Source organism: Salvelinus namaycush, chromosome 6 (assembly GCF_016432855.1).
Source record: "Salvelinus namaycush isolate Seneca chromosome 6, SaNama_1.0, whole genome shotgun sequence".
NCBI classification, from domain to species: domain Eukaryota; kingdom Metazoa; phylum Chordata; class Actinopteri; order Salmoniformes; family Salmonidae; genus Salvelinus; species Salvelinus namaycush.
Window position 1 is genome coordinate 22,441,935 of NC_052312.1, and position 16,856 is coordinate 22,458,790.

Sequence of the window (16,856 nt, forward strand, 5' to 3'; positions counted from 1 at the left end):
AAAAAATATTTTTCGCTTTGTCATTATTGGGTATTGTGTGTAGATTGATGAGGACAAACAATTTAAATCAATTTTAGAATGAGGCTGTAACGTAACAAAATGTGGAAAAAGTAAAGGGGACTGAATACTTTCCGAATGCACTGTATGAAGTGTCTATATCGTGTGACGTGTAAGCTTAGCTTACCTGGGACTGGCGCACGAAGATACCACAGTTCTCATCACATTGAAAGTATCTCTTCCCCTGGACCGTGCCGTCGTTCTTGCCCTTGGGCTCGTCCAGGATCACGCCCACCCACTTGCCAGTGGCAAAGAGCGTGGCGCCCACGTAAGCCACCGTGCCACGCTGACCCTTACCGATCACCTCCACCACCGAGCCCACCTTGGCAGGCTTGCCGCCCCCGTCCGCACTCATCTTGCTCAGGAGGGGGCTGCTGAAGAGCTGGGGAGGGGGGGAGAAAGAGGGGGACACAGAAGGACATTAGAGGGTGGAGCAGAGTCCACTAATGGTTGCTGGAAGGACAGAGAGCAAGGACTGTTGTTGTACACTGAGCCACTGTAAGTGGTCAGTAAGGACACTTTGATTTTGTTATCATTAAGACTTTAAACCATGAAATGTGTCATTTAAGTGAATAATAGTTGATGGGGGGGAATGGATATGCCATCAACTCGATGCCCCATTAGTTGCCTGGCTACCCAGACTCGCTGCACCACGCCCACGGACGTTAGTTTCTTCTCTGCAAGGAGTCTGGATCAGAGTACCTCCCCGATCCCGGGCCCATCTGATTGGTCCAGAAACTGATGGGTTGGGCCGGAACACGTGGGTGAAGCGGCGGTTTGTAAATTCGTCATTGGCTTTGATACTCTGAATGGTTAGAGCCAATCCAATCGCTGATGACTTTGTTTTGCACAATGCCTCTCGTCACCACAAACAACTTCAATGTTGGCAGTCTCAGACTCAAGTGAAGAAGTGGGCTCCCAAGTGGCACAACGCAGTGCTACATGCATCACTACAGGCACCCTGGTTCGAATCCAAGCTCTCTCACAACTGGCCGTGATTGGTTGTCCCATAGGGGGGCACACAATTGGCCCAGCGTCATCTGGGTTTGGCCGGTGTAGGCCGTCATTGTAAATAAGAATTAGTTCTTAACTGACTTGCCTAAAAAAATATTAGAGTGAGTCGTCAGGCTACCACATTTGGCATAGTTCCCTGTGAATATCAGACAGCTGACTCCTGTCTACTAGCTAGGCCATATAGACAGCTATGAAGAAGCTGAGAGGGAAAATATATGATAAAAGGCCTATTCCACAACAAGTACTAGATTCAAAAAACATATTGTTGATGACATATCATTAGGCCTAGTTCCCTTTGTCTGACTGTCAACCAGCTGACTCGTCGATAGCTAGGCCAGACAGCTGACTGCTGGGACACAGACAGCCTGAGGACACAGTCACACACCCAGTCATATGGTTCAGCACCCTGTAACCATTACAGCCAGCAGACACACAGACAGCACCACTCACTGTCTAGACACAGAGGAACTCATTCATAAAAATGGTCAAATGGGGGCAGTGGAGGATCTTGAAACATATTTCGGTCTTCGGCGAGGCAATGCCATGTGAGATGAGACCAGATTCACGGTAGCTAGCCTTATGGATATCGTCCGAAGGGCAGACAACTGGGAGGACTAGCCAGGATCCAATCATGGCAGGAATGGTGTTAGAAGAAGGAGAAACTGAGTTCCCATGTATGCCATTGGTAATAACATTGGAATAAAATGAACCACCAGGAAATACCCTTCAAAACTGGAATAGTCCACCCATCCTAACCATGACTTCTTCAGATGAAGAGGTGAACAGATCGTGGAGCCACAACATGTTAGATCATCATCACCAACATCATCATCTACAGGACCTTGCTGTATCGCCTGCACTGTGAGTAAAACCATTATTTTATCTTAATTTCTTTGCCAGCAGTATCAACACAAAAACTCCTCTTGATACAGTTCTGTTCTCAAAAGGTGGCACAATAACAACATTTTTTAAATGTAAATCAAATCAAATGTAGATAGCCAATTACTAGTCATAGGCAAAATAGCTGACTTTTGCTGTTTGTTCAATCAAATAAATGTAGCTATAGCCTAAAGACAAGCACTAGCCTAGTTTTAGGCAGAATATCAGATAGGACTCACCAAGCTGCCCCGGCCAATACCAAGGCCCATCGCCGGGACGGCCACAGAATGCCGCCTGCGCATTCCAGCCATATTGACTTGTCTTATTTATCACCAAAAACAATTGTATCAAACAAAGAGTGAAAGCTTCTCTCTCTCTCTCTCTCCTCTTAACTTCTCTATATGTCCTTGCAAGAGGAGACAGGAGAGGAGTGCAAAAGAGGAGGGTCTAACTGGATGCTATAGAGTGGTGAGGAGGAGTCGTCTACCGTGTCCGGAAGAGACTTCACCGTTAATTTTCTGGATTCAGGGTTCACTCAAACATTGTTTAAATCTTTCCTTTAGCATTAACAGTTAAAACTGATTTCGGGACTGTAAATCGATTCGCTCTCTTTAAATAGATATCATCTGATGTAGCCTATTGTTTCAGTCTCTGAATTGTTTCATCGAACTTTCGCTGCCAGGGCCCAAAAAAATAAAAAATCTGTCTCCTGATTTAACCGAGTGTGCATATGCACCCAGCTAAATCCTGTCCCAAGCTTGTTTTTCCCAGTTTTCCCTTGCTAAACTATTCCAGTTTTCATCATCATTGCCCAACTTCATAAATACTGGACCCTCAACTTCAAAACTCCTTTGCTAGTTATACAATCATGTCACTAAGAAATCCCCTGGAAAGAAACTTAAATTATTTATTGTTTGTAGAATAGTCATGACTGGTTCAAACCATCTGTCGTAAGACAACTCTGGCGAAGGATATCATTGCTACTTAACACAGATTAATGTTCAATTTTGAGATCCACCGGCGTCATTGGCTTTTATTTAACCTTTATTTAACTAGGCAAATCAGTTAAAAACAAAATCTTATTTACAATGACGGCTTACCCCGGCCAAACCCTAACCCGGACGATGGTGGGCCAATTCTGCACCACCCTATGGGACTCCCAATCACGGCCGGTTGTGATACAGCCTGGAATCGAACCAGGGTCTGTAATTATGCCTCAAGCACTGAGATGCAGTGCCTTAGACCGCTGCGCCACTCAGGAGCCCCCAAGGCTTAAGGTTAGCTGGACGTTTCTGACTGGTCTTGAAACTGTGACAACTGGTAGCCTCTCCCTGCTTGGCTCAATGGGATATGTAGTGATTTTTTCCAACACAGTCTGGTACCTTTAACGTTTTTTTAAACTGACTATCGTATTTCTTGATTAAATCAGACTTTATTAATATAATGAGTAATCCAAGAACGTTACAGGCTAATTGACATGAGAAAACTAGAGAAAATAGCAACTCTACGGAGCGCATGGTGTACAATGAATGGCTAAATTACTTCCGGACACAGAGTCTGCAAAGCTCCTCCTCACCACTGTTATTGATGCTTCAGCATTCAACAAACGTCACAATTCTTTTAAGTGAGCCGGTGTACTTCTGCCCAATCCCAGTAAGTAAACAATAACATTGTAGTCTCCCTGTAGTAGACTGATAAGGATCTCTGTAGCTACTAAAAAAAAATCATCACTCAGTCAGTGTGAAAGAATGCGTTTCTAATCACGCCAGCACTGTCATTGTCACCAATGGAAATGCTCATCCTCAGTAGTATCTATTTCAGAGGTTGTTAGTTCATCCTGCCCTGTAAGGTCAGGTGAAAGTATCTTTGTCATTTAAATTAACAATGTTTAATGTTACAGATACCATCACCTGTCACATTAAAAGTAACAATCGAAATGTAATTGTTAGTTGCGGGACCAAGCTAGGTGAAAGCGTCATCAAGCACAAACATTATAACAGTTGGCAAGCTAAGATAGCTAGTTAGCCAGCTAGGTTCAGTGGTTCAAGTTAATTAAGGGAACGTCAGTTAGCTAGTGAGGGACATAACCGGCGCATGCGCGACTAGCTAGATATTTAGGGTGTGTTTCGCGGAGGACTAGGCAGTTAACGTTACACTAAAGATTATGGTAACGTTTGCTAACCAGCTAGCTAACGTTAGTCAGTCAAAATATGATTGTAAAGTTAGCTCGAGCAAACACATCAGCTAACGTTAGCTAGTTAGTATGTCAGTACTGTTAGCTACCCTGACTACTCTACTAAATATCTCTTCATAGCTTCAGTTTTCCAACAAAAAGTAGCACTAACGTTAGTGAGTTATCAACTAAATTAATTTGCTGCTAGCTACAGTAGCTAAATCAACAATAAATGCAATTTCATTAGCTATCTAGTGAACGTTAGCTAAATGCTAACGTTAAATGGTAGTCTAAACGTCAATCATCTTGAAAAGATAGCTAGCTTAGCCACTTACTTGCAAATAGACAAAGTTATGTTCGTTGAAAAAAATCAACTGATTTCCCAACGAACTTGTTGGTATAACACTAGAAAAAGATCTACAGGTAGGGTTAGTTAGCAAATTGCAATGTCCACCTAGCTAACGTTACACCAATTTACAGTGTTCGTTGCACATTTTTGTCAGAATAAAAGTCGTCTACTTCCGCTTCTTTAGAATTCAGCATAAAAGTCCGTCTGACAAAAGTGGCATTTGAAATGTGTTCATTGGAATTTTATTACAGTAGTTTCAATAACAAGGCCCAATACATAACACATTTCAAAACATCTGAGCCCTATACTACGAATCAGGTTTAAGTCAGCAAGGTCAAATGAGTTCAACTCAGGATAACCTTTACCACGAAAGTGGCTCACCTTTTAGCTAGATACATCTCTATGGCAATGAATCATTCAGAACTAACCTGCTCTGGGGCAGGTTAACTCAGGACTAAATCCATTTATTCTGAATTAAGTGTCTGAGCCACAACCCAGCTAACAACAAATGTTCCCATAACTTTTGGGGCAGTGGGTAGCCTAGTGGTTAGAGCATTAGACTAGTAACCGAAAGCTTGCAAGATCAAATCCCCAAGCTGACAAAATAATTCCCAAGCTGACAAGGTTCTGCCCCTGTACAAGGGGCCTAAGCTGTTATTGAAAATATGAATTTATTCTGAACTGACTTGCCTAGTTAAATAAAAGTAAAATAAAAAACTTATAAAGAACTTACCCAAGACATAGACATATCTGATATTGGCAGAAAGCTTACATTCTTGTTAATCTAACTGCACTGTCAAATTTACAGTAACTATTACACTGAAATAATACCATGCTATTGTTTGAGGAGAGTGCACAATTTTGAACATGAAAAGTTATTAATAAACAAATTAGGCACATTTGGGCAGTCCTGATACAACATTTTAAATAGCAATCCAATGGTTCATTGGATCAGTCTTAAACTTTGCACACACCTTGATTAGTGGCCAAAAATCTAAATTGCACCTGGGCTGGAATAATACTTTATGGCCTTTCTCTTACTTTTCAAAGATGATGGTACAAAAAAATACAAAAGAACGGTTGGTTTTTTCTTTGAATTATCTTTTACCAGATCTATTGTGTTATATTCTACTACATTCCTTTCACATTTCCATAAACTTCAAAGTGTTTCCTTTTACAGGGCCTATCCTTGCTTCAGGGCCTGAGCTACAGGCAGTTAGATTTGGGTATGTCATTTTAGGCGAAAATTGAAAAAAAGGGGCTAATCCTTAAACAGGTTTTAATGTTCTAGACATGTTAAATGAGAACTTTGCAAGAACATTCATGTTCATTCATGTCCAGTTTTCTGTGGGTTAGGAGAATAGTCCATCAACGTTCCACCAAACATACACAAAACATGGATGCCTTGTTCTCAGAACATAAGATATTAATGTTCTAGACGCATTTTATAGGAATGTTTCAAAAAACATTTGTGTCCCAGAAAAAACTAAGCTATATGGAATTATTTTAAGAAGGTCATATCGAGGATCATTTTGCTATTTGATTATGAATTTTAAGACCCCTTAGAGCTTAAAAAAATGTATTTACATTTTTGTACAATCTGGGCCTTACATACATAAGGGCACTCTTCGGCATTTACCGTAGGATCGATGAGGATCTCCATGTTGGAAGTGTACGATTCCTTACTAGACGTCCGCAGCTGTTATTAAAATAGGCCGACGGCCTCGGGTCGTCCCCCAGGGCCCGGTCTTCCGGGAAGTCATCAAATAAAGTCTCTCGGACATTTGGTTTCCGCGTTATAAAATGTTACATTTTTGGAAATTTTTACCAGAAAATTCCACCAGATTGCAACTGGATGCTTATGACATGGACAAATGGACAAAACATCACCAAATGGACATGGCCGTTTCTCGTAAATGGAAAAGACTTGGAAGACGAAACTGGGTGAGCACAGGTTTGGCCAAATGTACTTTTAGCCCTGAAACAAGATGGCATCGAGGCCTCAACGCTCTTTGAGTTAATGCCCATTTTCTTGGATTAAAGGTCGAAATTGGTAATACAGAGTTAACTTGACCACTTCACGTCAAAGTACATAAACCTACGGTGTAAGGAAAAATAGAACCAGCCATTTATCGTAATTTACGAGAAATTGTACAACGTCCGTTTGATGATGGTTAAACAAATGTGGGGTTCTTTCCAAAAAGTTATTGATCCAGTTGCGGCGTGTTAAGGTGAATCCGTTAAGGCAGGTTTCGGAGCTTTATGTGATTTCTGTGATTTTCTGTGAGGGCTTACAGACGCACAGAGCCTGCAATAGTTACCTGCGTTCAAACCATCAAAGAACCGTCAGACCTAGAGTTCTGAAACTTTATAAACCTGTTCTAGAGCTTAAGTCGGTAGTACACTGTGAGTTATGTCGCTCTAGAAGGTTCTCAGGCCGAGAAACAGCCTCGTCCATTTGCAATAACTTCAATTCATTTTATACGTTGCGAAAATGACAACACTTAAAAAAGTACCAAAATCACAAGACTAGGTGCATTGAAACCGCCTCAGCCCATAGAGACGGACCCTAAAGTTCTTGTCTGATAGCTCTTCCAGGAACCCCGTAGCAACGCCCGTAAAAAGTGCATTTTCAGCACTAATTAAGGTCGCTGCTTGGTCAATGAATGACCTATCAAGCCGAAACTCAGGATTCGGGGTTGCCTCAGCTAGGCCTAGACATAATGTCAGAACTGGACCAGCAGCTAGAACGTAACTACGTGTTTTACGTTTTTTTGAATGGTTTTAACAGAAGGCGCAGTGAATTTTGGGCCGGCTCTGAATGTGTGATAATTGGCTTCTAACGAGTTGGACAAAGTGGGTTTGGTGTCAGTATGTAAACTCATCAAAAAAAGAAACATCTTCTCACTGTCAACTGCATTCATTTTCAGCAAACGTAACATGTGTAAATATTTGTATGAACATAACAAGATTCAACAACTGAGACATAAACTGAACAAGTTCCACAGACATGTGACTAACAGAAATAGAGTAATGTGTCCCTGAACAAAAGTAACAGTCAGTATCTGGTGGAAATCACGCACAGAACGAGCAGTATGGCTGGTGGCATTGTCATGCTGGAGGGTCATGTCAGGGTCAGCCTGCAGGAAGGGTACCACATGAGGGAGTCTTCCATGTAACGCACAGCGTTGAGATTGCCTGCAATGACAACAATGATGCTGTGACACACCGCCCTAGACCACAACGGACCCTCCACCTCCAAATCGATCCCGCTCCAGAGTACAGGCCTCGGTGTAACGGTGTAACGCTCATTCCTTCAACGATAAACGCGAATCCGACCATCATCCCTGGTGAGACAAAACCGCGACTCATCAGTGAAGAGCACTTTTTGGTCCAGCGATGGGTTGGGTGGGTTTGTGTCCATAGGCGACGTTGTTACCGGTGATGTCTGGTGAGGACCTGCCTTACAACAGGCCTACAAGCCCTCAGTCCAGCCTCTCACAGCCTATTGCGGACAGTCTGAGCCCTGATGGAGGGATTGTGTGTTCCTGGTGTAACTCGTGCAGTTGTTGTTGCCATCCTGTACCTGTCCCGCAGGTGTGATGTTCGGATGTACCGATCCTGTGCAGGTGTTGTTACACGTGGTCTGCCACTGCGAGGACGATCAGCTGTCCGTCTTGTCTCCCTGTAGTGCTGTTTTAGGCGTCTCACAGTACGGACATTGCAATTTATTGCCCTGGCCACATCTGCAGTCCTCATGCCTCCTTGCAGCATGCCTTAGGCACGTTCACGCAGATGAGCAGGGACCCTGGACATCTTTCTTTTGGTGTTTTAAAGAGTCAGTAGAAAGGCCTCTTTAGTGTCCTAAGTTTTCTTAACTGTGACCTTAATTGCATACCGTCTGTAAGCTGTTAGTGTCTTAATGACCGTTCCACAGGTGCATGTTCATCAATTGTTTATGGTTCATTGAACAAGCATGGGAAACAGTGTTTAAACCCTTTACAATGAAGATCTGTGAAGTTATTCGGATTTTTACGAATTAACTTTGAAAGAGAGGGTCCTGAAAAAGAGATGTTTTTTTTATTGCTGCGTTTATAAATTTGGTGTCATTATGATATCTTATTGACTGATGGCTAACTTGATGGCAGTATAATATATTGGCATTGTACATTTGGACAGTGTACATTTCCAATGTATTTATTGAGGGATTTACCATCACCAAATGGACAGGCTGAAATCAACACCAACGAGCAGGACATTGCACCAACGGGACTTGCATCTTATTGCACCAACGAGCAATGGAGAGGAACCACTTTAACTTCTCGTCCATCCCGAGTTCAGCGAGCCAGTCAATTGGGCATTTCTGCACTATATTAGACCATGTCCAATTTGTGATGGTAAATGCCCATTGTAAGACATTGCAAATGGACAGTTTACATTTGTCCATTTCCAATGTATATAATGAGGGATTTTCCATCACCAAATGGACAGGCTGAAATCAACACCAACGAGCGATGGAGCGGAACCACAATCACTGCTCGGTCTTCCCGAATTCAAGGAGCCAGTCAATTGGGCATTTCTGCAGTATGTTAGAGCATGTCCAATTCGTGATGGTAAATGCCCATTGTAATACATTGCAAATGGACAGCTGTGCACCTGGTAATTGAATGGGTTACCAGGAGCGATTTTTAATATGGCTCTAAATGGCTTCAGGGGAGTGCTAGGGGTCCATGGCCGGGTAGGGCGCACCCCCCCCCCCCGGGCACCCCTGGTCATTTTGGATGTTTTTCAATTTCTCTCATTGCACCACCGAGCGATGGAGAGGAACCACTATCACTGCTCGTCCATCATGAGTTCAATGAGCCAGTAAATTGGGCATTTCTGCAGAATATTAGAGCATGTCCAATTCAGGATGGTAAATGCCCATTGTAAGACATTGCAAATGGACAGTGTAAAATTGTACATAAAGTGTCTGTCCTATATCTGAGAGCTATAAGAAAGATCAGGAAATATATCTTTTTTTTTTACATGTATTTGTACTTCTTATTTCTGGCACTGAACAGTCTCAATATATAGTGTACTACCATTTATTTTGATACTGATACCGGGGGACCTTCAGACGAATCTCGTAAGGCCTGTGTGAGTCCTAGAGCAAAACAACCAACATGTACGTGTTCGTAAGAGTCTCACCTCTTTTATGGATAGCCATGTGCATGCTCCAACACTCAGACATAATTTACTAACAAAGCATGTGTTTAGTGAGTCCATCAGATCAGGCGGTAGGGATGACCAGGGATGTTCTCTTGATAAGTGTGTGAATTTGGCCGTTTTCTTGTCCTGCTAATCATACAAAATGTAACGAGTACTTTTGGGTGTCAGGGTAAAGTTATGGAGTAAAAAGTATAATTTTCTTTAGGAATGTAGTGAAGTTAAAGTAAAAGTTGTCAAAAAATAGTAAAGTACAGATACTGACAAAAACTACTTAAGTAGTGCTTTCAAGTATTTTTAATGAAGTACTTTACACCCCTGTCTAAGGGAGTATTTATATGCCAACTCACCCCTTCTGTCTCTCACTTGCTGTTTTGCAGCAACAGTCTTCAAATGACCTTCCACCTCCCAACCACCACCAACCTTCCACCTCCCCACCACCACCAACTAAAGGACCATCTTCGGATCCTCGTTCTCCCAGCGGGGGAGGGTTTCGATGCCAGCTGCCCAGCAGAGTGCAACATGTCATCAGCATCTGGCTCCGAGGAGCATTCCTCTGAGACGAGGACTACCCCAAACTATTCAATTAAATTCCATGTTGCATTCTGTCTCTGTTGTCATTCAGTTAAGCCTGTACTCGATTGAACTATGTACTGTATGTTTGGTGGGACATTGATGGAATATTCTCCTAACCCTCAGAAAACTGGACACATTAATGTTCTTGCAAGGTCCCATTAAATGTGTCTAGAACATTAATGTTTTATATTCTGAGAACATTGTAAACAGCTTCTATATAAGTTCTGTTTGACATTAAGGGAATGTTCTAACTTTAACACCAAACCATGCTAAAAAGGTTCTCACTAACATAGATAGAATGTTCCCCTAACTAACGGAAAACTGGACACTCAAACATTAGAGGAACATTACGGGTAAGATTGCAAAAACGTTCTCTCTCCCTAGAATTGCTGGCTGGGAAGTTGAGGACCAATGAAATCAGATACCCTCCCTCTCACAAAGATTGTGTCATCATCACCTTTATTTGAGGAAGACTAATGATTCAATATTTCATTCATCAAATGTTTTTTGTGTGTTTTATGTGAAAGGGATACTTCAGGATATTGGCAATCAAATCCTTTATCTACTTCCCCAGAGTCAGATGAACTCATGGATACCATTTTTATGTCTCTGCATCCAGTATGAAGAAAGTTATAGCACAATGACTAGAAGTCTATGGTATCAACTAGCATGCTAGCAGTTACCATAGACTTCCAATCATTGCACAATGACATTGTGCAGAGACATAAAAATGGCATCCACAAGTTCATCTGACTCTGGGGCAGTACATAAAGGGCTTCATTGCCAAAATCCTGAAGTATCCCTTTAAAATACCTATCACATTACAAATTTAATAATGACAGTATTTGCTTTCCAAACTGTACATTTTTCACTCGATTCTATTTTGAAATTTGCAAAAGGCAAACTGACAGCCGCAACCAAACATAGACATATAGGCCTAATCCATAGATTGCATTTCGCAATCAAGTCAAGACTGGCAGCCTTTCTTCAGTCAAATTGCCAGGGTTAGAGGTTCTAAACCCCTTCTACAGATTATATGTATATGGCCACAACACAACAAGTGAAAGGAGTGGGAAAAAGTGGTCATGCACACCAAAGCACATCAAAGACTGCATTAACAACTGCAGAGGCGTCATCCCCATTGGGGGCACAGGGGCACGTGCCCCCTCAGATTTATCCTGTTAAAAATATTTAATAAATAGTAATCATATTTTTGGTTGATGTCTCTCTGTAATACTACTAGCCACCTAGACATTTTATGAAGTTAGCCATTTCAGGCTATGAATCAAGTTAGAGTAGCTAGATTGTCAAACTATTTTAGCTGGCATGCCTGTAGCAAGGTTGGTAGACTAGAAAAGCAAGCAATAACTAAATGTACTGAATAAGACTCACATTCCTTTCAATCTTTTACACGGTTTTTAGCAGCAATGCAGAGAAGAATATTTTGTTTCTTTAAAGAAAGAACCACCAGTGCAAAATTATCCAACCCCCCCAGCCATCCTCACGTACTTTGTGCCCCCTCAAACTTTGAGTGAATGACACCCCAGACAAATTCAAATAAAGATGGCACTTCTAAAAGCCTATTTCACACCAGTCTGCTGAATTTGCAAGATAACCTTTCTTTCATTTTGATTTCGGCACAAATTAAAATGTGGCACTGACTCGCACATGGGTTGATGTTTCAGCATTGTCTCAATGAAGAGCTTAGAGTTCAACTAGCCATATGCGACATGCACGTGCAGTTACAAGCCTGCTAGAGCGGCAGACAGATGAGCAATATCCACCATTGTAGTACGGACGATGCCTGGAATGTGAAGCTAGCTAGCTTTATAAAAGCCTGAGTAGATCTAGCTTGCTTCGTAGAATACCACTATGGACATGATATCACATAATGTAAACATAAAAACCAAGCCGACCTACATTCTAATCTCGCACACCTGCTGGATGGATAACTATGTGCACGTGGTAAATCCATGGTGGAGTACCAGAGACGGAAGAGGAAGTGAGACATCTCACTCGCTCCTTTTTTCTGGTTCATATACAGAATATAATACAAGTGCCATGATCTATCAACAGAGCTACAAAGGACCATATGCAGTGCCTTCAGAAAGTATTTACACCTTTTGACTTGTCACTGACCTACACACAATACCCCATAATGTCAAAGTGGAATTATTTTTTATTTTTTAACAAATTAATAAAAAATGAAAAGCTGAAATGTCTTGAGTCAGTTAGTAATCAATCCCTTTGTTATGGAAAGCCTAAATAAGTTCAGGGGGGGGAAATGTGCTTAACAAGTCAAATGATAAGTTGCAGGGACTCACTCTGTGGAATAATAGGGTTTAACATGATTTTTTAATGACTCTGTACCTCACATACACTTATCTGTAAGGTCCCTCAGTCGAGCAGTGAATTTCAAACACAGATTCAACCACAAAGACCAGGGAGGTTTTCCAATGCCTCACAAAGAAGGGAACCGATATGTAGATGGGTAACAATAAAAAAAGCAGACATTGAATATCCCTTTGAGCATCAGATTTTTTGTATGGGCTGCATCTCAATCCACCACAATTTTACCCAATTTTCATACTTGAGTAAAAGTAAAGATATCTTAATAGAAAATTACTCAAGTAAAAGTGAAAGTCACCCAGTAAAATAGTACCTGAGTAAACGTCTAAAAGTATGTGGTTTTAAATATACTTAAGTATCAAAAGTAAAAGTATAAATCATTTAAAATTCCTTATATTAAGCAAACCAGACGGCACCATTTAAATATTACGGATAGCCAGGGGCACGCTTCAACACTCAGACATCATTTACAAATGAAGCATCTAGTGAGTCTGCCAGATCAGAGGCAGTAGGGATGACCAGCGGCGTTCTCTTGATAGAGTGGCTTGTGAAACTATTCACCCCCTTGGCATTTCTCCTATTTTGTTGCCTTACAACCTGGAATTAAAATAGATTTTTGGGGGGTGTGTATCATTTTATTTACACAACATGCCTACCACTTTGAAGATGCAAAATATTTTTTCTTGTGAAACAAACTAGAAATAAGACAAAAAAACTGAAAACTTGAGCGTGCATAACTATAAACCTCCCCAAAGTCAATACTTTGTAGTGCCACCTTTTGCAGCAATTACAGCTGCAAGTCTCTTGGGGTATGTCTTTATAAGCTTGGCACATCTAGCCACTGGGATTTTTGCCCATTCTTCAAGGCAAAACTGATCCAGCTCCTTCAAGTTGGATGGGTTCTGCTGGTGTATAGCAATCTTTAAGTCATACCACAGATTCTCAATTGGATTGAGGTCTGAGCTTTGCCTAGGCCATTCCAAGACATTTAAATGTTTCCACTTAAACCACTTTAGTGTTGCTTTAGCAGTATGCTTAGGGTCATTGTCGTGCTGGAAGGTGAACTTCCGTCCCAGTCTCAAATCTCTGGAAGACTGAAACAGGTTTCCCTCAAGAATTTCCCTCTTTCTAGCGCCATCCATCATTCCTTCAATTCTGACCAGTTGCCCAGTCCCTGCTGATGAAAAACATCCCCACAGCATTATGCTGCCACCACCATGCTTCACTGTGGGGATGGTATTCTCGGGGTGATGAGAGGTGTTGGGTTTGCGCCAGACATAGCGTTTTCCTTAATGGCCAAAAAGCTCAATTTTAGTCTCATCTGACCAGAGTACCTTCTTCCATATGTTTGGGGAGTCTCCCACATGCCTTTTGGCGAACACCAAATGTGTTTGCTTATTTTCTTCTTTAAGCAATGGCTTTTGTCTGGCCACTTCCATAAAGCCCAGCTCTGTGGAGTGTACGGCTTAAAGTGGTCCTATGGAGAGATACTCCAATCTCCACTGTGGAGCTTTGCAGCTCCTTCAGGGTTATCTATGGTATCTTTGTTGCCTCTCTGATTAATGCCCTAATAGTGTTCTCCGTTTTGCTCTAGGACCCCCACAAGTGTCAAGGTACTGGTTTGAGTGTAAGCCATACACACAAATGTAATTATGGAGGTAGTTTTGTGCCAACAAAAATAAGGGTTAAATATGTGTCAGAAAAAACTCAAATATTTCCTGAGCTTTCTTATATCGCCTACATATAGGACAGACACTTATGTTCCTTTTTTTCAATGGTAATATGGCATGAGTGGGACATTTATCCAACATTTTTGGTGAGTACACAGGTTGGCAATAGAAAGTATAAATACATGTTGTTAAACGTTCTTTTCACGTGTGATATTGTATATACAAATGTGGGAAAAATGTGCCCGAAATTGCTAGCAACATAAACAAACATTAGCAAACATTTTCAAACTGTTTTTGGCGTGAAATAACGGGAGAGTAGCTAACGTGACAAGCTCAACTTGTGCTCATGGTCACATAGCACATAGCACATAGCACAACAAAATAATAGCCTAACTTTTTATACATTTGTTTCAAAACAAGTTTGTCTACTTTAGAAGGTGGTCATTAATTAATTAAAACCCAATTTCAGAAACAAAACTGATTCAAATATTTGTAGTGGTTTGCCACACAGATGATCAATAGATTATAATAGATAAAGTAAATGTCTATTTTTAAAAATGGGATTGACTTTTGCCCATTCTGATTAAATTGCATATGTTGGTTAACAGGTAGTTGTGTGGGTCACCATTAATTACTCAGATGCAAAAGATATTCAGAGCATTTTATTAAATTAATTGGTAGGCAATCGCAGATTGGCACCCGGCACAGACCCGGCCACTCCTCAGACCCTGTTTCCTCTCTAGGTTTCTTCCTAGGTTCCTGACTTTCTATGGGGGTTTTCCTAGCCACCATGCTTCTACATCTGCATTGCTTACTCTTTGGGGTTTTAAGCTGGGTTTCTGTATAAGAACTTTGTGACAACTGCTGATGTAAAAAGGGCTTTATAAATACATTTGATTGATAGATTGCATTTGACTGTTGGCTGTTAAAAGGCCCTCTATGATGAACCTTGAATGTTAGCGTGACTGTGGTTTGTAAAGGTCTGACAGGCTCTTTGGAGTTAGAGGTGACTAGCCTATTTAAATGGCATCCAGTATATTATTACACTTTCATAGGGCTTCAACCTCAGCATAACACTCTGGAGATAACATTAGATAACATTTAGTGAATAAAATCAAAATGACAAATAGAAATTAAATTGGAGCTCTCTTATAACCTCACTTGGCATGAGAGGACTTTAACTTTAACATGCATTCCAGTCCAATAATTATCTAACCATCTGGCTCTGGAGAGATTCCAGTCAGGAAGGAGCAGAGCGCAGCAGCACAGAACTATGTGAGAAATGTGAGGGAGAAAAAAGAGAAAGACTGAGTGTCGGTAGCTCAGCTGTAGTGCAACTTGACCCTATGCAGTGTAGCCTAATCCTTCCATCTGAAGTACCAACTGAAGCATTCCACTGAAGATATTCAATGTTGAGCTCTCAGCTCTCTATAAGAAATAGAGAGAGACAGAAACTGCGGGAAATAGCTTACAATGTCTCACACAGTGACAGAGAGTAATGTTTTGCCTAGTGGTTTTTTTTTCTCACTCAAAGACAATTGTAGCATAGGCCTACCGATGAAGAAAACCAAAGTAGACCTACATGGAATAAATCACCTGTAATAAGTCCTTCACCACATTGACATGCACACCAATATCCCGTTATTCATCGGGATACTCAAGTATTCTGTTTTTAAGTTGACGCATAATCATCATATCCCGTTTACAATAACCCGAATAAGCTCCTATCCCAGTTTTGAGAAACCCAAATAAGATGCCTTGGATATGCTGATCTTAGACTGGATACTTTCATACAATTCTACTAATTTTACCATGTGGGAGAGAGACATTTTTGCCATTTTAAAGCTAATTTCATGCAATTCTACCTATTTTCCCATGGGGTGGAGAGACATTTTAGCAGTTTTAAAGTTAATTTCCTGCAATTCTAGATAACTGGCTAGCCTAACTTACCAATCTAAAAATGTAGTCAGTGACTGACAAAACAAAGAGGAAAACTGCTGATGCACAACCAGATGTCAAACTTGCAACCTTATTCTTCTATTCTATTCTAACTCTCAACAGTAAAAACAAATGTCTGGGTTGGGGGGCCCCTAGCGGCTGGGGGACCTAAGCAACCACTTATGTTGCTTATCCCTGATAGTTGGAATAGTAACTGAAGCCTATTATAATATTAAAGATGCAGTCCAGGATCTTAAGCACAAGAAATTCTAATTCAGATTAAATTCGTAGCATTTCATACAAATTGCCCCCCCCCCAAAAAAACTAAATAAAAATACTATCAGAAATATGTTGGATAGTTTTCACAGCTTTTCATTTCCTTAAAACTGGTCAACAAACTGATGTCATTTGAAAATTTGTCACGGAATATCTCCCTGATCCCAAAATGTATTGATGTCAACTATATTGTTGATGATGCATTCATTCTATCAATTTATTACATTATTCTGATGAGCAAGGCTATATTTACTATTCTGGAGCATCAAGGAATGACAGAAGAGAAGCTGCATGTATCTAATTATAGGCAAATTGACTAACAAATTGCCTACCAAATGTTGGTAATTATTTGCAGAAAAATATCATT

The 16,856-nt window shown here is 41.0% G+C and overlaps 1 protein-coding gene across 8 annotated transcripts in view; it reads right to left on the reverse strand.

The window, feature by feature from the left end:
• The window catches only part of LOC120049789 (dynactin subunit 1-like), a 32,156-nt gene extending 27,546 nt beyond the window's left edge, over positions 1–4,610 (reverse strand). For 6 of the 8 annotated variants that reach the window (XM_038996214.1, XM_038996213.1, XM_038996210.1 and 3 more), the window contains exons 1-2: positions 4,459–4,610; positions 185–439 (exon numbers count right to left, since the gene is read on the reverse strand). In XM_038996214.1, coding sequence (XP_038852142.1) covers positions 185–412 — 228 coding nt within the window. In that variant the 5' untranslated portion in view covers positions 413–439; positions 4,459–4,610. Of the gene's footprint in view, positions 1–184; positions 440–4,458 lie in introns of those variants that run through there. The other 2 variants (XM_038996216.1, XM_038996215.1) reach the window with 1 other exon arrangement.
• Between the last annotated feature and the right edge of the window lie 12,246 nt (positions 4,611–16,856).